Below are 23551 nucleotides of genomic sequence, written 5' to 3'. Positions count from 1 at the left end.
TAGATGGTGGACTCAAATTTAATCCTAAGTTCGTCTGTGGGAAACCTAGGGTCTGTACTAGCATTGGAGGGTCCAGCACCAGTATTTGTTCGTTTCTTACTGTATATAAATAATAAAAAAAATTTAGAAAACAACAACAAAAAAAATTATTTTAGAGAGGGGAAGAATATTTTACCGAGGAGCCATCGAAAAAATATAGATTTGACGACCTCGGTTGAATCGCAACAGCGTCTTCACCGCACGAAAATTTTAATTTAGAGTACTTTCGCACTGAGGTTCAAAGTGAACCTTGGCAAAAGTGAGAATGAGTGGGGCAGAGGTTGGGGGCGCCTGCTGCCCCTTATTTATAGGGCACTCCGGGCGCCCGGACCCTTTCCGGGCGCCCGGGGTTGCTGGGGCGGGGCGCCTGGAACCCCTTCCGGGCACCCCCGACGAGAATACCAGGGGCGCCCGCCCCTGGTTTTTTTTTTTTTTTTTTTTTTTAAATTGAGATTAAAATTTTGAAAATAATTTTTAAGTTTACAATTAAAGTTTTGAAATTAATTTTTAAGTTTAAAATTAAAATTTTGAAATTAATTTTTAAGTTTAAAATTTTGAAAGGTTTAAAATTAAAATTTTTGAAATTAGTTTTTAAGTTTGAAATTAATTTTTTAAGTTAAAAAAAATTAAGCCTTATTCATCTCATCCGATCTATATTATCAATCAGGGAATCCTATGATTTTGTGAGATGAAATTAGATTTTTAATTATAGAGTTTGATTTAACTTGTGTTAGATTCAAATTTAGTTTTGGTTTCCACAAATAGGCATTCTTCGGATAAATTTCTAAGCTTGGTGAGTCACATGGACATCATTAGAAGTAACCAACCTTTCGAAATTTTCCGAATAGTCCTATCCATGGAACTTAGTACTAAATCTTGGTCTAACTGGTTAGGATTCGTTTAAGGGTAGCTTCGGTCAGTTCCACTTGGCCAAATGCACCAGATCGAAGCCATATCTTTCTAGACATGCGATGCCCAAGCTTCCCAAACGTACTATCATCAAAAAACTTCACCAGTACCATGATTCAAGTTAAACTTGGTCTCTCTTCAACTAATCCTAATTTCCCTGCCGGGTTAGTTTGTTTTTGGATTACCCTGTCGGTAGGTTAGTTTTGGAGGTGTCAGCTATTCTGGAGCCTCCCCCTGATTTATTGGCCATTAATTTAGATTTTGGGTTTGTGTCGATTCTTTTTATAATTATAATCAACTTGGTGATAGTCTAAGTTTTGTTGAGTTTTGAATTTTGATTTTAAGTTAAATTTATATTTTAGTTTTTGATCTGATTTATTCAAGTTTATATAATGTATTTTATCTTTAGGTATATAGAATTGATTAAGTCCTACTTGTGTGGTTAAGCACGCTTTCGGGACCCAAGCTTGTTTAGTTGCTTTGTGTTGGGTTAATAATGATTTAAAGGTTTTGTTTGAGTTTGACTTATATCCAAGTCCGGTTTTATTATAGCATGCCTTTTGGTTATTTAGAATTAAATCTAAATTTTTAGATCTTGTTGTGAATTTCTCCAACAATTCTTTTAACTTATTAATTTCATTTTTTAATGATAAATTCTCCTCCTCAAGTGTTCGATCTTGAGTTGGATTCGAATTTTTTAATTGTTCCTTGAGGTTTTGATTTTCCTCAAGAAGTGATTTATTTTCATTTTCCAATTTAACTAATTTTTTATTTAAACACGAGATAATTCTAAAGAATTTACGATTTAAGTTTAGGTATACCTCTTCGGAACCTTCGGAAACGAGTGCGGACTCGTGGCTCGATTCGGGTTCGGACCCGTCTTCCGATTCCTCTGATTCGTCTTCCGTTTCAGCTTCGCGAGCCATCAGCGCGAGGTGACTTTGGTGCTTTTGCCTTTCTCCCTCCGATTCGTCTGAGGAGAAATCGTCCCATGTTGCTTTGAGGGCTTTCTTCTTTGTTGACTTTGGTTTGTCAAGTTTCAATCTTGGGCATTCGTTCTTGTAGTGCCCCTTTTTGTTACATCCAAAACATGTGACATTTCTTGAGTTGGCTGGCGAACTGATCTTCTGAAGATCCTGTTTTTTCTGGTGAACATTTTCCTTACCAGGTTCACCAGGTGTTCTTCGTCTTCAGAGTCTTGATCGGAATCTTCTTCAGATTCGGGTTTGTTCTTCTTTTCTTTAGAGGAACCTGCGAATAAAGCTACACCTTTCTCGACCCCGGCGTTAGTTTGCTCATGAAGTTCTAATTCACAGAAGAGTTCATCCAATTTTAATTTAGATAAATTTTTTGAAATTTTGTAGGCATCTACAATTGATGCCCACAAATTATTTCGCGGAAAAGCATTTAACGCGTACCTTATTAAGTCTCGGTTCTCCATTTGGTGGCCTATCGCGTGGAGACCGTTGAGGATATCTTTGACCCTCGCGTGGAGCTGACTTGCCGTTTCTCCTTCCTGCATTTTTATATTAAAAATTTTATTTAACAGCAAATCTCTTTTTGTTACCTTCGCGTCGCTTGTTCCTTCGTGCAGCTCGATCAGTTTATCCCAAAGCTCCTTAGCGTTTTCATGCGGTCCGACCCAGTTCAGTTCTTATCGTGCTAGTCCGCAGTGTAGAGTATTGATGGCTTTGTTTTCAATTGATGCCTTTTTCTTTAAATCATTTGTCCATTCTTCAGGGTCTACTATTTTCCCGGAGTTGTCTACTGGAATTTTGTAAGCTTTTGTGACGCTCATCCATTGGTCGTAGTCTGTCTTCATGTAGACCTCCATTCTCCTCTTCCAGTACGAAAAGTCATCCCCATTGAATAGGGGAGGACGTACTGTGCTGAAGCCTTCTTGTTGAGACATCTTATCCTACACACACTAAATTAACTGGAAAAAGAAAATCCCAAGACTTCGTCTTGGATTAGCAGTGCGGGAAAAAATAGAAACTCTAAGTTGGTGTTGTACCAATTTAGATTTTAAGTGCAACGGGAAAAAAAAATCTTCCAAAAAGATAATAATATAAGTTTGGAATTAAAAAAAATTTTCACCCCCTGTCTGATTGGTGGTTGCACCAAATCAGAGCGGTACCTGCTCTGATACCACTTGTAAGACCGTTGGATTCGATAGAGGGGGGGGGGTGAATATCGATTCGATAAAGATGAGTATAAACGCAGCGGAAAACTAAAATAGACACAGGTGTTTTTTACTTCGTTCGGAGCCTGTGACGACTCCTACTCGAAGGCCCGTACTCCGTGAGTACTTTAGTTGGGCAATCACTATCAATTCGAATGAAAATTACAAATAAGTACAAGAATTGACAGAAATAAAATACCGACAAGAGAAGAAGAGTTAGACTTTAAGAAGGCGCTTTGTCGGAATAGCCTCGTGGCGTCGCAGGAGCGTAGAGCAGCAGAGCAAGCAGTAAGTTCTCAGTGAAGACTTGATATCTTTGAAGCTCCTACCTGGGGCTTCTTTTATATGCTGTCCCGGGCGCCTGGATCCCTTCCGGGCGCCTGGAACGTGACGTAGCTGCACGAACCATGATGCTCCACGTGGCGACGACTCGGCTGGATGAAATTTGCCTTCCGGGCGCCCGGATCCCTTCCGGGCGCCCGGACCTCCGGGCGCCCGGATCCCCTCCGGGCGCCCGGACCACCTTGTTTCAGAAAGCTCCTTTTTCCTGCAAAACAGGGTTAGTCCGAGGCAAATATGTATCCTGTAAAACAGATTGTTAGCACAGTTAAAGTTCAATAGATGGATAAGAAAGAGTATGACTTAGATTCCGTCTTTCCGAGACCGGAATCTAGTCACGATCTCGACTTAGACATCCGAAATGGATCTAAGCCGGATCGACGCCTAATGTCCCCTTCTCGGGAACGCGTCCTCACAGTCACTCCCTTCCAGTGACTTACCTCACTTACCTGCCAGACGTCCGGTCAGCCCGTCGACCCGTCTGGACTTCTCGCCAAGCGTCCGGTCAGCCCGTCGACCCGCTTGGACTTCTCGCCAGCTATCCGGTCAGCCCGTCGACCTAACTGGACTTCTTGCCAAGCGTCCGGTCAGCCCGTCGACCCGCTTGGACTTCTCGCCAGCTATCCGGTCAGCCCGTCGACCTAGCTGGACTTTTCCTGCACACTTGATAAAAGTGTCAGACAACAACAAACCTAACTTAACCTGATTTGTCATTCATCAAAACCTGAGTTAGACCGTTAGTGCTAACCGCACCAACAATATGAACTTTTTGACTATCTGCTCGGTTATCTTGGCTAGTGGTTCGGCTTCGACCCATTTGGAGAAGTAGTCTACTGCCACTAGTAGAAACCTCCGCTGACCGGTCGCCATGGGGAAATGCCCTACGATATCCATGCCCCATTGGTCGAACAGGCAGAATACTTAATTTTCGTCGTAGGCCTATGGGAGAAATTGTGGTACCTTTGACAAGAAAGGCAGGTAGCGACGGTCCGAGCGGCGTCTTCCTGTAGAGTTGGCCAGAAGTATCCGACCAGCAGGATCTTCCTAGCCAGAGACCGGCCGCCCGGATGACCTCCGCAAGATCCTTAGTGTACCTCTTGGAGAATGTACTCTGCGTCCTCCGAGCTGACGCACTTTAGCAGTGGTCGGGATAATGCCTTCTTGTAGAGTTGGTCTCCGATGAGCGTGAATCGGCCGGCTCTCCTCCTCAATTGTTGGGCTTCTTCCCGATCGGACGGCGTGGCCTCCGATCGTAAAAATTCAATTATGGATATCCTCCAATCGCTTGGAAATGTGAGACCTTCTATCCGGTCGATGTGCGCCACAAGGGACACTTGCTCGATTGGTTGCTGGATGACGACTGGTGATATCGAACTGGCGAGCTTGGCTAGCTCGTCCGCAGACTGGTTCTCGGCTCGGGGGATCTTCTGTATGGCAACTTCTACGAAGTTGGTCCTGAGCTTTTCAAAGGCCTCCGCGTAGAGCCTGAGCCTTGCGTTGTTTATCTCGAAGGACCCAGAGAGTTGCTGAGCGGCTACCTGGGAGTCTGAGAACAGAGTCACTCGGCTGGCTCCCACGTACCGCGCGACCTGTAGGCCGGCTATTAGGGCTTCGTACTCCGCTTCATTATTGGTTGCTCGATAGTCCAGCCGGACGGACAGGTGCATCCGCTCTTCTTGAGGGGAAAGCAACAGGATGCCAATTCCGCTTCCGAGCCGAGATCCGTCTATAAATACCTTCCACGTAGCTTCGGGCTCAGGATTTTGCACTTCGGTCAGAAAATTTGCCAAGGACTGGGCTTTAATCGCCGAGTGGGGTTGATACTGAATGTCGAACTCACTCAGCTCCGTTGTCCATTTGATGAGCCACCCGGATGCTTCTGGATTCAGGAGCACTCTTCCTAGCGGGCTGTTCGTCATCACGATGATTGTATGCGCCAAGAAATAAGGGCGCAATCTCCGCGCGGCGAGGATCAAGGCAAAAGCTAATTTCTCGAGACCAGTGTAGCGAATTTCGGCATCCTTTAGAATGTGGCTCAAAAAGTACACGGGCTGCTCTTTGCCGTTCGGCCTTACTAATGCCGAGCCCACAGCATGTTCGGTCGAAGACAAGTAAATACGGAGCGACTCTCCTGCAACTGGTTTGGCCAGCACGGGTAAAGAATTGAGATAAGTCTTCAACTCCTCGAACGTCCGATCGCATTCCTCGTCCCATTGAAACTTGGTAGCCTTGCGCAGAATCTTGAAAAAAGGAAAGCTTCGGTCGACCGTTCGGGAGATGAATCGTGATAGCGCCGTTATCCGACCGGTGAGGCGTTGTACTTCTCGAAGATTTCTGGGAGGAGGCATATCTTGCAATGCTTTTACCTTGCTGGGGTTCGCTTCTATGCCCCGCTCGGTCACAATGTAGCCCAAGAAACGTCCTCCCTTTGCCCCGAACAAGTACTTCTGGGGGTTCAGCTTGACCCCATATCTCCTCAGTGTCTGGAAAGTTTCTTCCAAATCCGCATAAAGGTCCGTCGCTCGGAAGGATTTGATAAGTATATCGTCCACATACACTTCCAAGTTGCGCCCGATCTGCTCCCGGAACACCTTATTCATCAGCCGCTGATAGGTAGCTCCCGCGTTCTTCAGTCCGAATGGCATTACGTTGTAACAGTAAGTGTCGTCTGTAGTGACGAAACTGACTTTTTCTTGGTCTTCTCGGGTGAGCGACACTTGATGGTAGCCCTGATATGCATCCAACATGCATATCAACTCACTTCCGGTCGTGGAGTCTACCAGTTGATCGATTTGGGGCAAGGGGTAGAAATCCTTTGGGCAGGCCTTGTTCAGGTCCCGAAAGTCGATGCAGACTCTCCACTTATTGCCTGATTTGGAGACCAGCAGCACGTTTGCGAGCTAGCTCGGGAACTACACCTCCCGTATGTGGCCGACCTCCAAGAGCTTATCCACCTCCGCCCGGATGATGATATTCTGTTCGGCACTAAAGTCCCTCTTCCTTTGCTTTACTGGCCGTGCATCCGGTCGGACGTGAAGCTCGTGCTGCGCTATGCTCGGCGAGACTCCTTGCAGCTCATGGGTCAATCAAGCGAAAACGTCGCGATTTTTCTGGAGGCATCTGATCAGCTTCTCTTTCTGACTTGCTTCCAGGTCGGCTGCTATGAAAGTCGTGGCCTCCGGTCGGGAAGGGTTGATCTGTACCCCCTCTTTTTCTTCATAAACTAGAGAAGGTGACTTTTCGGTTATAGCGTTTACCTCGACTCGTGACACTTTCCGAGTGGATCTAGCCTCGGCTCGGACCATCTCTACGTAGCATCGTCGGGCTGCAAGTTGATCTCCTCGGACTTCCCCAACTTTATCTTCCACCTGGAACTTGATCTTCTGGCAGAAGGTGGAGACGACCGCTCGGAACTCGTTGAGAGTCGGTCACCCCAGGATAACATTGTAGGCGGAGGGAGCGTCGACCACAATGAAGTTGGCGGTCCGCGTTCTTCTGAGTGGCTCCTCCCCAAGCGAGATAGCGAGCCGGACTTGTCCGACCGGCAAAACTTCATTACCGGTGAATCCATAGAGGGGGGTTGTCATCGGCAGCAACTCGGCTCGGTCGATTTGTAATTGGTCAAATGCCTTCCGGAAGATGATGTTGACCGAGCTGCCTGTATCAATAAAAATGCGATGAATAGTGTAGTTAGCTATTACCGCTCGAATGATGAGGGCGTCATCCTGCGGGACTTCAACTCCTTCGAGGTCCCTAGGCCCAAAGCTGATCTCGGGCCCGTTCGCCCGCTCCTGACTGCAGCCAACTGCATGGATCGTGAGCTGCCTTGCATGCGCCTTCCGTGCCCTGTTGGAATCTCCTCCGGTCGGACCTCCGACGATGATGTTGATTTCGCCCCTCGAGGTATTTCCTCTGTTCTCTTCCTCCCGAGCGGACGACTTAGGCCATTCATGCGACGCCCGGGGATTAGCTCTGTGCGGTTGGTGAAGGTGTCGCTCGGGTGATTCTCTGGCTACCCGCCGCCCGACCTCTTGGTGCCGATGTCGCCTATCAGGCGAGGGAGATCGGCGACGATAACTCCTGGGAGCGGGATGAGCGATCGGAGGGGGACTCCGACAATCCCGGGTGTTGTGTGTGGCGGATTGATGGAGCGAGCAGAACATGGGAGTTCACACCTTCCCTTTTGGCTTAGGCCAATCGGCTGCTACTTGTTGAACGGCTTGCGACCTCGCTTGCAGATGGGGACGAGTCATCTCTGCGCGGGGTCCTCTTGGCGGTTGATAATTGGAAGGCGGCTTCCGCTCGGCGGAGACTGGTGGCTCAGCTGGTGCTTCTTTTTTCCTTGCCATCTGAGCTTCCTCCACGTTGATGTACTCATTGGCCTTGTTCAACATGTGGTCGTAGCTGCGAGGCGGCTTTCTGACGAGCGCACTGAAGAAATCCCCGTCCACAAGCCCCTGTGTAAATGCGTTCATCATAGTTTCCGAGATGGGCGTCGGGATGTCCATGGCCACCTGGTTGAAGCGTTGGATGTAAGCTCGGAGCGACTCCCTTGGTCCTTGTTTGATGGCGAATAAGCTGACGCTGGTTTTCTGATAGCGTCTGCTACTCGCGAAGTGGTGGAGGAAAGCTGTGCGGAACTTCTTGAAGCTTGTTATTGATTCGTCCGGCAGCCTCCGGAACCATCGTTGTGCCGACCCAAAAAGGGTGGTGAGGAACACTCGACACTTCACCCCATCTGTATATTGATGTAAAGTGGCGGTATTGTCGAACTTACCCAGATGGTCATCGGGGTCGGTAGTCCCGTTGTATTCTCCGATCGCCAGAGGCGCATAATGCTTTGGTAGTGGGTCTCTTAGGATGGCGTGGGAGAACTGCCGATTGATCCGCTCGGGGGATGAATCCGTCCGGGGCGCCTTGCCCTTCCTAGCGTCACGGATAGGCGCCTCGTCGGGCGATCCCTGGTTGGCTAGGGCCAATTCTGACGGGGTCTGGAATAGCGCTCGATGGAATGGAATAGGGGCGGTCGGCGCGTCTCCTAGTGTGCTGGTCTGCCCCTTGTTCTGAGCCCACGTAGAATATTGTTCCGGTCGGTCCTCCATTGCCGCTCGGCCTCCAGAGATGGATGCAGCCTGCTGCGTTATCCTTTCTGCTTGAGCCTTCTGCTGTTGCTCAACCATCTTTGCGGCTCGCGCTTAAATGAGTGCTTCAAGCTCCTCAGGAGAGAGCGTTACCAGGAGTTGGCGTCCAACTTCTTCCTTCTTCTAGGCTCGGATTCAGGTGCGTTCCCACAGACGACGCCAATTTGATCTTGTCCGAGCGCTGAGTCGACAGACGCTGGGGACATGACACTCTCCGCTGTCTCTGACTGGTGGTGTAGATCTCCGGCGAACCTGCAAAGAAGCCGAGCCGAGAGGGGTTTCCCGGCGACGACCCTCCGACGCTCAAGTCAGGCAGCGAAGAAGCAAAGTAACGTTACTGTGGCTACAGTGATTAAGATTGCATCTCTCCGTCGAAGTCTGGGGGTCCTTATATAGGACCCCGGGGAGGCGCGGACACGCTTTTCGATGCGTGCACGCTTCCCCAAACATACCTCAGTAGGGTTGTGTTAGAAAAGTACGCCTGACGCCATTCCGCAATCGTCCAAGCATATCCCGGATGTGACGGTGGAAGCTTCTACCGTACGATATTCTGTCTGCTCCAACCGCCGACCATGCTGTTTGTCGGCGGCCGTGTCTCGTGGATGAAGCTACCAGCTGTCTTTTTTGTCCCCTAGCGTTCTTGTCTGTTCCCGGGCCGAGCGGAACGGCCGCTCGGCGCTCATGTCCTCCAAGAAGCCCTATCCACGTGCTCGGCTGGGATTGCGTATTACTGTCCTGCAGCTCGGCCGAGCGTCCTGGCCGCTCGGCTTAAATACTCTTTTACCTTGAGCGTCGGAAACCCGCCCCATGGTTGGGTTGTCTTTTGTCCGGTCGCCTGGGAGACCCGGACCGGGCGCCCGGTCGACCGGATGTTCGGGGATGGTCCACCTGTCCGCTCGGCATGACCTTGGTGTTGACCCTCTTGACCCTTGACCTCCACGCTCCCGCCAACGAGTGATCCCCCCGTCTTTACCACCGGATCATATAGCATACATGATTTTATCATTTTCCATCTTATCTATGCTTTAGTAATTTCATAAAATTATCTAGGTTAAGTAAAATAGCCGTTCATTTTTTTAAGAGCATCTCCAGTGGGAGCTCCGAACCATTGGTGACATATTGGTTGGGACGAACTTCTCTCCCATAGTGGGAGGGAGGTTCGTTCTTAAAATGACGGAGCGGCTCCGCGTTTGCGGAGCCGGTCCGTCATTTCATTTTTTTAATATTTATATTAAAAAAATAAACCTTGAATACAAGGTTAATTGAATGTTGAATGTTAACATTACATAACCGCTAAATTTCTAGCCATTGTTCAACGTTCATTTTTGTTTTTTAATTAAAAAAAATCTATAAATACATGACCAACTCTTATTTTTTTTCATTCATCTCTTCCTTTGCTATTTCATTCATTATTTCATTCTCTATTTGTATTCGAGATGGACGAAAATTTCAATGCTTCTTTTATAAATTTTTGAATTTTTCAAATGCTGAAGAAAATATATCTTCTCAAAATACACGCATTCCTCCAAACCATGATGCCCAATATCCTCAATTTTTATCTCACATGCAATACCATCCAAATTTTCAAAATATCTCACATGTTCCACAAGGTATTCTAAATTTCTCAAATTTTCAATGTTCTCAAAAATTTTCGCTCTCCCTTCGTAGTAATACCACCCTAGCTCCATTTTGTATATATTTACGCCCAGATTGGTCAGTCATGAGCAACTAATTTAGGATGCATTTTATGTCTTTTGTATTTTCACCTCCTCAACCACCAGCCATGTTTTCGAATGAAACAAGAAGAACTACTATCGACCCATCTATCAGCGATAAAGAACCTCTAACGTTATCGTCTGTTTCAACATCTCAGTGGCCACCACACTCATCACAAGAAGAGCGTGAAGTTCAACCGGAGAAAATAACTCGAAACGAAGATTTTGGTCTCTTAATGAAGACATGGTCCTTGCAAAATTATGGGCAACTATCAGCACCGACGCATTCATTGATAATGACCAGAAGGATCAAGCTTTTTGGAAACGTATAGCTGATTACTTCAACAAGCATCGACCCATTGAAACTATAAAGAGAAGCTATCAGGTGCTAAAATCACATTACTATAAGTTTGCGTCAATAGTAAATGAATTTTCTGCTACCTATAATAATTTGTATACTCATCGTCAAAACGGATGGAGTGACGAGAATGTGTTGGAGAAGAATACATTAAATATGTGGAAAGCCAACAGTAAAAACAAGGATTTCAAGTATATGCATGTGTGGAGGGTTCTCAAAGAGTATGAGAAATATGCTCCACAATCAATTGCTCATTTCTCTAACAAGAAGCAAGGACATCTGAATCAGAGGGGAATACTTCAACATCAAATCCAAATCCAGATACAAGTGTTGATGTGGATGACTCTGAAGCTCGCATTCGTCCGATAGGACAAAAGGCAGGGAAGAGGAAGGGCAAATCCAAAGTCAGAGAGTACGACACAATAGAACACATTCTCGACAAAGAATGACAAGATATTAAAGAATATCAAATGGAAAAAATCGCTTTGCGAAAAATTGAGATCTTTCATAAGGATTATGAAATTCTTATGAAGGATACTAGTGAGATGACACCAGGACAACTTCGAATGCATGAGAAAATGGTTGAAAAAATTAAACAGAGACATGATTTGACGTATATATGTTTAAATTTATTTTTATATATTATTATAATTTATGTCTTTTTATTTGGTGTATGTATGGTAATATTTATATATATTTTTAATTATTAATGTTATTTTGGATAATTTATAGATTTAAATTTTATAAATATTTAATTATATATAAGATAAAATAGGTAGGAGAAATAATAAAAAAAATATGGGACCCTCATAAAAAAAAAAAAGGTTATTCAGAAGTTTATTTTTATTTTTATTTTTTATGATAGGGGAGAGAAATGGAGAAATTTTTACTTTGACTTAACGTTGTGGATTCACGGGTTTGGCATTCATTGAGTGGTCATTTATTTCGTGGCTTAAGCGGCGACCTATGTGTTGGATCCACTACTGTGCGAGTTTCGAATAGTCGTTTCTGCCAAGTGTTGTCTGGGCCGTCCGCTCAGAATCGTGCGGTAACTATCGACGATCCACCGATCTGCTAATCTGGCCGTCGTCGTACCTATCTGGTCCAAGCTGAACCATTTCCTCTTCCAGGCTCAAACCCTCGTTCCCGATCTGTACCTTCCAGAGGAAGAGGAAGAGGAAGAGGAAGGAATAGGCGGACGAGATGTCGCCGGCTGAAGAAGCGCAGCAGGAGGCCGCCGTCTTCGAGGACGACGACGAGGACTACTCCGATATGAGCGACGACAGCGAAGACGACGACGACAATCAGGCGGCGCTGCCTCCTCCAACGCAGCTGCAGCCAGAACTGGCTTCGCCAGCCTGTGCAGATCTGAACGCTTCGGCCTCCTCGCAGGATGCCGCAATCCCTAACCCTAACTCCGTTCACAAACTCAACAGTATCCAGTCAGATGCGGTAGTCGATTATCCCCAGAACGGCGTGATCCCTGTCCAAGTCCTTCCTGCCTCTGCTCCTTCTAACGCTTCCTTTTTCACCCCCATCCATATCCCACTCGCCACCGCCTCCGCCTCCGATGAGCGGAGATCCCTCGATGTCGTTGCCTTAGATGATTCTCGGCGGCTGTTTCAGAGGCTCTGGACGGATGAAGAGGCGATCAAAATCCTGCAAGGTTTCTTTGAATTTACCTCGAGGCGCGGCACCACTTTTGCCTACCATCAGTACGACACCAGCCCCTTCTACGAGGAGATCAAGAAGCAGCTCCACTTCGACTTCACTAAGAACCAGCTGATCGAGAAGCTCCGCCGCCTGAAGAAGAAGTATCGGAACTGTGTCAGCCGGATGCAGACAGGAGGAAGAAACTTCGCTTTTAGGAGCACACATGAACGGGCCATATATGACATCGCTCGCAAGATATGGAGCGCAAGCACCAAGAGGAGTCATGAGAGTGATGACGAAGATTTCGACACCACAAACCCTATCTCCAACGAGATCATTACCATTCCGATCAACGACGGTTCTATAAGTTCAGAAAGGAGGAATTCCAGATCAAGACGGCGCATGAAAAAAAGATTGATGGAAGATGCTGCAGCTGGTGTACCTGATGCTACACCTTTAGCTTCTTCAGCTGGAGGAGTAGCTGTAGGCAATTCCAACCAATCCATGCATAAACCTTTAGCTTCTGGGATACCAAACATCATCGAGGAGACTGTGAAGAATTGCCTCTCGCCGCTCTTCAAGGAGCTCATCAATTCTGCTATCAGGGAGCCGTTTGGTCCAGGGCTTGGTAGCGGGACATCACTGCTGAACTTTCTGCCCCTGAACCTTGAGGGTGGTTCTTTGGCGACCCCAGACATGCCTGTGAATGGAAAATGGAGAGCACAGCAGATTCTAGAACTGGAGGTTTACCTGAAGCGGTTAGAGCTTGTGAAGGATCACATAAAGTTGACATTGGAGGAGCTCAAGTCTGCAGGAAGCTGATATCTGAGGTTATTCTCGAATGCTTGTACTTGTACCGCTTGAATTTGTGCTTTGATTTGTGATTTTTGTTTCCCTGGATAATTTTAGTTGTAGGGGACTTTTAGCTAACTTTATCTTGTCTTAAAAGTAATGCCCATTGAGTCTCTGTTCTTGTTTATCTTTTCTATCTCCCACCTTACAAAAATGAAGCGGGCGAAAATGGAATTTCTTGTTTCACTGGTATATCAATGTATTCTCTTCAGTGTGATTGTGCATGGTGCTGTTTTCGAATTCTTTGACTGAAATAATTCTTTTTGTCGTTTTCCATTAAGTGTGTAGCCTGAAGTGGAACAGGATCTTCGTTTCTTGAAAAATAACTTAATTGTTAGGTTATTGCACAATCATTTTTATCTACTTAGGACTCTCCAACAAGAAGAAGGGGTTTTTTTTTTTTTTTAATCTACTTAGGACTCTCCAACAAGAAGAAGGTTTTTTTTTTTATCTACTTAGGACTCTCCAACAAGAAGGGGCAGCATGAGGCACTCACAGTCATTGTCGTTGGCTGATTTCTAATAGTGAAATCTGACTGTCAGCAGGCCTTTGACTGTGTGTTCGTTTCCCCTTCTTAGATGGTGGAAGAATCAAGCCCAGGGAGGAGGGGCAACAACAGTAGGATGTTGTCATATTAATGATATGTGATACGAGGCTTAAACAACCAGTAGCTGAAGTTGGTGGAGTACACGCTACTACTTCATAAAAATCATATAAGAATACAAATTTAACATAACTATCAACTATTAAACGTTTGTGGCATCATTCCCTAGCGTGAAACCGTTATTAATTGCCCCTAAGTCAGTGCCTCAGCGGAAGAAGAAGAAGAAGAAGAAGAAAATACAACAGGGAGCAAACACATCAACTGCAGGAGGCAGATTGGATTGGATGGGGTTCTTCGGCCTGGTTCTTGGATCTCTTCTGGTGGCGCTCATCCCCATCCTTTGGAAGGCCCTGCTGCATCTGATATGGAGACCATACTCGATCACCAAATTGTTCAGGGAGCAAGGCGTGTGCGGCCCTGCATACCAATTTTGGACAGGATCGTTGCAGGAGATCAGGAGGCTGAGGAAGGCCGGAAGCGAATTGATATTGGACAACAACTGCCATGATTACACTGTCAGAGTTTTCCCCCACTACCGCAACTGGACTCACCAGTATGGTCAGATTCTACTCTTTTCAGTTCTCAGAATTTGATGAATTGTGTTTTACCTCTTTAATTTTCGTATGTTTCATGGCACAGTAAAAGGTTGAGAGGTAAAATCTGGAAATACAGTTCTGCAATTTTTCTTCTTTCAGGTACAACATTTTTGCTGTGGATTGGATCAAATCCAAGGCTTTGCGTTGGGGACATAGAGATGGTGAAGCAAGTTTTGTCAAACAAGTTTGGTTTCTACCTCAAAACCGAGGCATCTGCTGGTGTGTTGGCTCTGGTAGGCAAGGGATTGGTGCTGGTGGAAGGGGAAGATTGGGTGCGGCATCGGAGGATTTTAAACCCTGCTTTCGCCATGGACAAACTCAAGGTTAGACTTCCATCGTTGCCACTGGGTAAATGCATTGCTTACAGGACAACTTCCATTATAACTTGGGCTTGGCAGCTATTAACTAAAACAATGGATGAATGTGCCAAAGCAACGATAGAGGCATGGCGAGATGAATCCAGTCGAGAAGACGATCAGCAGCAAATGGAAATCGATGTCTCCGTCCAGTTCCAAGAATTGACAGCGGATGTGATCTCTCGGACAGCATTTGGAAGCAGCTACAAAGAGGGAAAGGAAGTCTTTTTAGCACAGAAAAAGCTCCAAGTCCTCGTTGCAGAATCATTTTTCCACTGGAACTTCTATGGATCCAAGTATTTAACTAAACACCATCTTTTGCAACTGTGTGATAATGAATCGCAAACTTGATAATTTCCTTTGCAGATACTTTCCAACCAAGCAAAATTTGCAGATACGGAAGTTAGAAAAAATCATTAGAAGCACACTCATGGGCATCATAAAAAATAGAATGAGTTCAACGGAGGATTCTGGTTTCGGAAATGACTTACTTGGGTTAATGTTGGAAGCTAGACAGGTGGAAGCCGGCCGGATGTTGAGTTTGGATGAGATCGTCGACGAGTGCAAAACCTTCTTCTTCGCGGGCCAGGAGACCACATCGTACTTTTTAACTTGGGCGATGTTCTTGTTGAGCACAAACAAAGATTGGCAGGAGAAGCTCAGGGACGAGGTGCTTCAGCACTGCAGGAAGGAGACTCCAAATGCCGACATGCTGAGCAGATTGAAGCCGGTCAGCTCATTCTTCAATTCCAACTTTGTGACGATCAATCTTTCAATTCGAAACCATGTTTGTATTTGCAGATGAACATGGTTCTCCTGGAAACGTTGCGGCTCTACGGCCCAGTCATTCTTATGGGGAGAAAGGCCGAGAGAGCCATGACTTTGGGGAGCATAAACATACCAAAGGACACTTCGTTGATAATTCCGATAGCATTAATCCAGAGGAACAAGAAACTCTGGGGAGCCGATGCCGATGAGTTTAATCCGCTCAGGTTCGCTAACGGCATGTCGCAGGCTGCCACACATCCCAACGCACTGCTTTCGTTCTCGATCGGGCCTAGAGCGTGCATTGGCCAGAACTTTGCGATGCTGGAAGCGAAGGTGGTGCTTGCGAAGATCCTGCAGCAGTTTTCATTTTCTCTGTCACCCAAGTACAAGCACGCTCCCATGGATGTGCTAACGCTGCGGCCAAAATACGGGCTTCCTGTTGTTCTAAGGCCATTGCACGTCTGATGATGTTACTTTAACTTGTGTCGTAGTAGATTGCATCGATATAGATGAACATGGATGTTTTATTAGTGTGAAATTAAATTATGTATATGAATTGAATGAATGATCGTGAATGAACACTTACGAGTTACGAAGAGTGTGTGAGATAAGATTTTGTTGTTTTCTTAATGGGTATTGAAATATAATATATTTTAAATGAATTTAGAGGATCGGAGTATCTAAATTTCTTTGGAAGTTGTGTTCATCAATCATTCAAAACTAGATATTGTTGATGTTTACTAAAATTATATAGTAGATGGCTTAGTTTATATTTATGTATATTGTGTGTATATATATATATATATATTTTGTGGCTAATCCATTAACTTGTCAAAAGTATTTTTGTTTTCTATCGTATATTTTCACTAAATAAACAAAATACCTAGATTTATACTCAACCTTAAAAAATGAACGACATAAAATATATAAAACATTTTGTGGCTGCTGGGATTCGAGCCCAGGTCTCCACGGCCACAACGTGGAATTCTTACCACTAAACTACAGCCACAATTGCTCAAATGATCCAAATTAGTGCTCAAATCGATAATATTTGAATTATTTAACTGTCACTTTGGAAAAAATTAAACTTACGGGAGCAAAATGAAATTGTCCCTAAAACGTAGGCGGAGAGGAGAGAGGGTGAAAGCCAGGGAGGACTCGCCTTTTAAAGCCATCTCTGCAACAGCTTCTCCTCGTTTTTCGCCCGTTTCTCCCCTCTGCTCATTCATTTTCCCCCACCTCTCGCGGATCTTCTCATTTGCGTCGTTCCTTCCTCCATTTCTCTCCTCTCTTTTCTTATTCTATCGTTATACCATCCACCTCTTTCCTCGTGGTTCTCCAAATCGTCTCTTCTTGCACGGCAATCTCACATTCATCTTCCCCGGTAAGCAACTGCTTATTAATTTTAGAGCATACGTATCCTTTGGTCATAGATCAGATTCATCTTATCTTTGTTTATTTTTTGCAATTCTTAGTGAAGGAAGAATTCAGAAAATTTTATGGTAAGGATTTCCATCTATTATCATATATATATTATGCTCAGTAGGAGTCTCTGCTACCATATTCTCCTTTTTTTTTTTTTAAAAAAAAAAAAGGAAAATGTCATTATTGTTGCGATTCAAATGAAATAGTTCTTTATTTATCTCCCCCTACCAATCGCTATGTATTTTTCAATTAATCCTAGTTCCACCTAGTCCTTTTTCTAATTTTATCGATGCACAAAATTGCATTTGTCGATATCTGAACCTTAATAGATGATACTTCTAAGTGTCAACCTATGACAATGCACGGGTTAGGATGATTTGTCTCTACAGCTTGGTTTTAAAATGAAATCACTTTCTGTTTAGCTTGTTTATTCAAGTTTCAATGGTGCACAACTATGTTAAATATAGTATAATCTAACTTATAATGCACCTTGTTTTAGGAACCTCTCTTTTAATAACTCAGTTAGAAGGTTGTATAACATATTTGTGCTAATGAACGTAGTAAGTAGCTACTGAGTTCCAAATGTGCATAATTGTACAATGCACGAGCCATAAAAGAGCCAACCCATTTTTGCTCCTCAAATAAATGAACAGTGTATGAATAAACAAGTTTATACCCAATTTATTTATGCTACGTTTAACTATTATGATGGAAGGAATAGCTGAATTTTCGAGACTTGTTTAGATAGTCTTGTAAATGTTATCATTTTGCCTTCACTTTTGTTAACTTATTTTTGCTATTGCTTATGCTGTTTGATGTTCTAGAATATTACTTGTTGACTTTCACATAAATTGGCATTTATGGATGAGTTGTAGTTCATATTTATTAATTACATACATACACTTGTCATTTGAAATTTCATCTACAGAGCACAATTTTCATGTGTAATTGAGTGTTCCAAGCACGAGCTGTTGGCGATCAAAACAAAAGGTTTTCAAAGCAAAATGACTCATTCTACGAAAAATGTTGATCCTGCATTTCAAGGAGTTGGGCAAAAATTGTATCCTTGTGCAATACAATATGCACAATGTTTATTTATGATATTAACATCACAAAAGTTTCTCCTTTTTTCCATTTGAAGTGTTTGTAATTCATCATCTTCATTTTCTTAACAACGCATAGAGGAATGGAAATATGGAGGATTGAGAACTTTCAACCGGTGGCTTTACCAAAGTCTGATTATGGTAAATTTTACATTGGAGATTCATACATAATTTTACAGGTATATTTTTCCTCTTTTTCTGTTTGTCTCTTGTCCTCTTATATTTTTTCTACTTCTACTAAATGATTCAATCTAATTGTGATTCAATGCAGACAACTTCAAACAAAGTTGGTGGCCATCTTTATGACATCCATTTTTGGATTGGGAAAGAATCTAGCAAAGTATGTATGATGATTTTGTTTATAATAAAAATATAAAGATTTTTATCCAACGGAATACTTATATATTTTATGACTAAACACAGGATGAAGCTGGGACCGCAGCAATCAAAACTGTGGAACTTGATGCAGTTCTTGGAGGCCGTGCTGTTCAACACCGGGAAATCCAAGGATTTGAGTCTGACAAATTCTTGTCATACTTTAAACCTTGCATCATTCCTTTGGAAGGAGGATTTGCCTCTGGATTTAAAACGCCTGAAGAGGAACACTTTGAAACACGACTCTATATATGCAAAGGAAAACGGGTAGTCAGAATGAAACAGGTGCTAAATTTTTTTCACCAACTTTTTCATATATATGATTAATTTGCAATATTTATGTTTTTTCTTACTTCCAAATTCTATTTATTTTGAAGGTTCCATTTGCTCGATCATCATTGAATCATGATGATGTGTTCATCTTAGATACTGAAAATAAGATATATCAGTTCAATGGTGCCAACTCTAACATTCAAGAAAGAGCTAAAGCTTTAGAAGTAGTACAATATTTGAAGGATAAGTACCATGAAGGAAAATGTGATGTTGCGATTATTGGTAATGGACCTTATTCTTTGTACCATACATTAATTCTTCATGTTTTCTCATTTCGTTTATATGTTATGAATTGTGCAAGATGATGGAAAGCTCCAAACTGAGTCCGACTCTGGTGAGTTCTGGGTACTTTTTGGTGGTTTTGCTCCAATTGGCAAAAAAGTACTACATGAGGATGATGCTTTTCTAGAAACCACTCCTGGAATTCTTTACAGGTACTTATTGTACATTTGAATCTGTAGGCTTTACAGGTATGTATAATAGTGTGAATAAATTTTTGTAGTATCAATGATGGCAAGTTGAATTTGGAAGAGTCTGCACTTTCTAAGTCAATTTTGGAGAACAATAAATGCTATCTGCTGGATTGTGGAGCTGAGATATTCACTTGGGTTGGCCGGATGACACAAGTTGAAGAAAGAAAAGCTGCCTGCAAAGCTGCTGAGGTTCCTTTTTCTATATATTTTTTCTTGAGTTCTAATTGCGTGAGCCTTCAATAGGTCTTCTCACCTGACGTTAATTTCTTAGGACTTCATCGTCAGTGAAAATAGGCCAAAGGCTACAAGAATTACTCAAATTGTTCAAGGTTATGAAACACATTCATTCAAATCCAACTTTGAATCATGGCCTGCTGGAACAGGAACTTCTAGTAGTGAGGAAGGAAGAGGAAAAGTAGCAGGTACTGGTATTATCTGTCACTTTTCTAAGTTACTCTTACATATATTTGTATTCTTTCTTTTTAATAATTTATCATTCTATTTGTGTAGCTTTGATAAAGCAACAAGGTGTTGATTTCAAGGGAGCAAAGGGCTCACACCCAATAAATGAGGAAATTCCTCCTTTGCTTGAAGACGGTGGAAAACTTGAGGTCTTCTCATTTTGTTTAGTTTACCTGCAAATGAGGTTAGTAATGTTTGCTTTTGTTGAGTTCTAACTTGTGAAAAATACTGGCAGGTTTGGCTTGTTCATGGTGATGGCAAGGATCCAGTTCCAAAAGAAGAGATCGGTAAATTCTACAGTGGAGATTGTTATATTGTGCTATATTCATATCATTCTGGTGAAAAGAAAGAGGAATACTTCTTGACTTGTTGGATGGGAAAGGATAGCACTCAGGTAACTACCAATAACCAAGTGTCCTCTTAAGGAACCAAAAGAGTAGTAGTTATACTCCTATCCTGCACCTCTATGATGCAGAGTTGCTTATAGTTCAATGAGCTGCTAATTAGGTTTATCATCACAATGTGAATTTCTTATTTCCAGGACGATCAGCTAATGGCTCTACAACTGGCTACTAAAATGTGGATCTCCTTGAAAAGGAGACCAGTGCAGGTTCTTATAAGTTTAAATTTACTAATCTTTATCCGTGAACTTGATAAACTGAACTTCTTCATGAAATTCATGTCTTGCAGGGATGCATATTTCAAGGGAAAGAGCCTCTACAATTCATCGCACTTTTCCATCCCATGGTTGTTTTGAAGGTACCACCTACTAATTATTAATTATTTACCACTTTGATCTAGCATGTCTAGGAAAAACATTTCACAGTCTTTTTTGTTAACTGTTATATTACAATTATTTCTCTTAAATAGGGTGGAGTCGGTTCGGGGTACAAAAGCTTAATTTCAGAAAAAAACCTGAGTGATGAAACTTATGCTCCCGATGGCATTGCGCTGATCCAAGTATCTGGTACATCATCCCACAACCGTAAGGCAATGCAAGTTGATGCGGTATGGCTATTCACATTTTTGTTTTCATACTTTAATTTTTATCTACAATCTTCTTGTATTTAAAATTAGATGGGAGAAAGAGCCATCAAAGCTCTCACCAACCGAGCTACATGACACCTATCATCTTCATTTTTGCAATTAAGAAAAAAAACATAATTATCATTTAGAGACTTGAGTACTACAATTACAATGGCGTTATCTGTTTTTTTAGGTGGCGACATCCTTAAATTCCTATGATTGTTTTGTTTTGCAATCTGGGAATACAGTTTTCACGTGGAATGGAAGTTCAAGTACTCATGAACAGCAACAGTGGGTTGATCAGACAGCAGAATTTTTGAAGGTATAATATGTAAAAATGTTAAAAAGATTTTGTGCCTAAATATCATCCTCTATTTCTTTTGTGCTAACATGTTAGTCCATTTGACATTCATATAATTAGTTAATTGAATTAAGATAGACTATAAACGAGACAACAATTTTATATTATGGTTACCAACTTTGAATTATAAACATATTTCGGTCAGCGAGTTATCTTTGTTATCTTTTCCATTGTGGAGCATCCATATAGGTTAATCATTGAATGATTGAACTTGCGAGGCACAATTATAGGTTGGTAAAGATTTTAAAAGTTGTCAGCAATATCTCAGGTGCAAATAGTCCTTCCATACATTTTCAGAGAAATATGATGTACTCCTAGATCTGTTGCTTCCATACAGTTTAAAGAGTGATTCTTTATCCAACGTCATGGTTCTACAAGATTTCTTTTTCGCCTGCAGCCAGGTGCTACACTGAAGCATTGCAAAGAGGGAACAGAAAGCTCGGCTTTCTGGTTTGCTCTTGGTGGGAAGCAAAATTTTTCCAGCAAAAAGAGCACTCAAGATGTTGTTAGAGATCCTCACTTGTATACCTTTACATTTAAGCAAGGTCGGACATATCTTTTTTCCAATTTCCAAGTCATTGTTACCTTCTATGCTATCCTTCCTCCATTCAAAGTTCTAACAACTGTGTTCATTTGTGATCAACAATGATGCTTCCCCAGGAAAGTTAGAGGTGAGGGATTACTTGCTTCCAACTACAACATTGACAGCTAAAATTTTCTGAGCTAGTCCATCTTCTCACCCATGCTTGCATACCTTGTTTCCTATAGGTTACTGAAGTTTTCAATTTTTCACAAGATGATCTGTTAACTGAAGACATGCTGATATTGGACACTCATTCTGAGGTGTTTATCTGGATTGGACAGTCTGTGGATTCCATTGAGAAGCAAAATGTATTTGACATAGGACAGGTACTGACAGTGAGCTTTGTTTTTGTTTTTCCCACTAGCAATCAAATGATTCAATAATCTAACACACGTCCTTTTCATGTAAGAAATACATAGAGCTTGCAGTGGCATTGGAAGGTTTATCCCCAATGGTACCACTCTATAAAGTCACAGAAGCTAATGAACCAGGCTTTTTCACAACATATTTCTTCTCTTGGGACCCTGCGAAGGCGATGGTTTGTTTTGGTTCTGTCCTGCAAACATATTAAAGTAGGTAGCAAATGAGTAGCAAGAACATAAGCTCTCTATTATGCAGGTCCAAGGGAATTCTTTCCAGAAGAAACTATCAAATCTGTTTGGGATGCACGGTTCAGAGGTACATGTCTTAACTTTTCCACATAAATTTGAGAGAGTCATGCATTTTTTTTTTTGTATATTCAGAATTATGCAATACTAAACATATCGTATTGATCTTATTTATATCTGCTGCAGTCTAAAAATAAATCTGCTGGCATCCATCATGATGGACCAACTCAAAGGGCCTCAGCTCTGGCCGCACTTTCATCTGCATTCAATCCATCTTCAAATCAAAAAGCCACAACAGCAAAGCCTTCTCGGCCAAGTCAAGGCTCACAGCGAGCAGCAGCAGTTGCTGCACTGTCTACAGTCTTAACCGAGGAACAGAAGAAGGCAGAAGCAGAGGCATTGGCAACTGGATTCAGAAGCCGTTCCCCTGGTGAGCATACGTCTTTAAATGGTATATGTAATGTCTGCAATCAACCTTGGTTGCATACGTTGTCAATGGTATCCCTCTGACGATTGCTAGTTATCGCAGATTCTATGGATTCTCCAAAGACTGAAAGCGAAGGTTTGGAATCAGAGCATCCAGTAGATCTTTCTGCTGACAAGGAAGCCATGGAAGGCGATGATGCCCAACGAGAACAGAATGATGAAGATTCCGAGGTGACACAAGAAGAAGCCGTGATTACTGAAAACGTGGGTGAATGCACATTTAGCTACGAGAGTTTGAAGGTCAATTCCAGCGAACCCATCAGAGGGATCAATTACAAACAAAGAGAGGTATGTAAATCAAATTCTAGAAAAGAAAAGAAGAAAAAAAGGTTCAAAGGATTCAACTGCTTCGAATTCTGCATCTGCAGGCTTACTTAGCTGATGCTGAGTTTGAGACTATTTTTGAAATGACAAAAGAGGCATTTTATCAGCAACCAAAGTGGAAGCAGGATCTACAGAAAAAGAAGGTGGGCCTTTTCTGAGCTTCTCCATCCTGAAATCACCACCAACTCATCCAGCTCCTCCTGATCCATTCCTTGCTTGATGATCTGTTTTCTTCCTTTTGGTTTTCACTGCCACTTGGCTGTCTATTTATTTGTTTGGAAGTCATCCTCAAGTCATCCAAAGTTGGCTGATAGTATATAGTTCTTCAAAATACGAACTATATTTAATTTGCTTGTGTATTATATACTTATTCATAATTATTTATATATATATCTATATAAATAAATATCTCAAGTTTACATTCACAATTTTTTCCAGCAAATTTACAGTGGATGGATTATGCGTGCCTTGATAGTACTG

At 42.8% G+C, this 23551-nt stretch overlaps 2 protein-coding genes and 1 non-coding gene across 5 annotated transcripts; 2 read left to right on the top strand and 1 right to left on the bottom strand.

Annotated features, from left to right (window-relative positions):
- Positions 1–11744: 11744 nt before the first annotated feature.
- LOC121989472 (cytochrome P450 709B2-like) lies at positions 11745–16093 on the top strand. 2 transcript variants are annotated; one of them, XR_006114260.1, is made up of 5 exons: positions 11745–13166; positions 13994–14350; positions 14488–14711; positions 14787–15474; positions 15546–16093. XR_006114260.1 is itself a non-coding variant. In XM_042543548.1 (5 exons), exons 1-5 carry the CDS (start codon positions 14077–14079, stop codon positions 15975–15977), a joined length of 1548 nt encoding a protein of 515 aa, XP_042399482.1. In that variant the 5' UTR covers positions 13861–14076; the 3' UTR covers positions 15978–16093. The 2 variants fall into 2 exon arrangements, 1 of the variants encoding a protein (XP_042399482.1); XM_042543548.1 differs by lacking the exon at positions 11745–13166 and having other exon boundaries at positions 13861–14350; positions 14787–15040; positions 15111–15474.
- A 356-nt stretch (positions 16094–16449) lies between these two features.
- TRNAH-GUG lies at positions 16450–16521 on the bottom strand. The gene has a single exon. It is a non-coding gene; the product is annotated as a tRNA-His (tRNA).
- Positions 16522–16648: 127 nt separating this feature from the next.
- On the top strand, positions 16649–23473 carry LOC121989471 (villin-2-like). Of its 2 annotated transcripts, XM_042543547.1 has the most exons (24): positions 16649–16896; positions 16988–17014; positions 17866–17997; positions 18120–18219; positions 18312–18380; positions 18464–18700; positions 18793–18970; positions 19050–19182; positions 19251–19410; positions 19493–19643; positions 19732–19832; positions 19919–20077; positions 20225–20293; positions 20374–20442; positions 20554–20691; positions 20903–21031; positions 21468–21615; positions 21731–21741; positions 21839–21979; positions 22063–22191; positions 22272–22331; positions 22448–22691; positions 22791–23035; positions 23116–23473. In XM_042543547.1, the coding sequence occupies exons 3-24, from the start codon at positions 17942–17944 to the stop codon at positions 23227–23229; spliced, it is 2841 nt and encodes a 946-aa protein (XP_042399481.1). In that variant the 5' UTR covers positions 16649–16896; positions 16988–17014; positions 17866–17941; the 3' UTR covers positions 23230–23473. The 2 variants fall into 2 exon arrangements, with proteins under 2 accessions (XP_042399481.1, XP_042399480.1); XM_042543546.1 differs by lacking the exon at positions 16988–17014.
- Positions 23474–23551: the final 78 nt, after the last annotated feature.

This window comes from Zingiber officinale, chromosome 6B (genome assembly GCF_018446385.1).
Source record: "Zingiber officinale cultivar Zhangliang chromosome 6B, Zo_v1.1, whole genome shotgun sequence".
In the NCBI taxonomy this organism is placed as follows: Eukaryota; Viridiplantae; Streptophyta; class Magnoliopsida; order Zingiberales; family Zingiberaceae; genus Zingiber; species Zingiber officinale.
The sequence above is the reverse complement of the archived record's forward strand: the minus strand, read 5'-3'. Positions and strand labels throughout refer to the sequence as shown.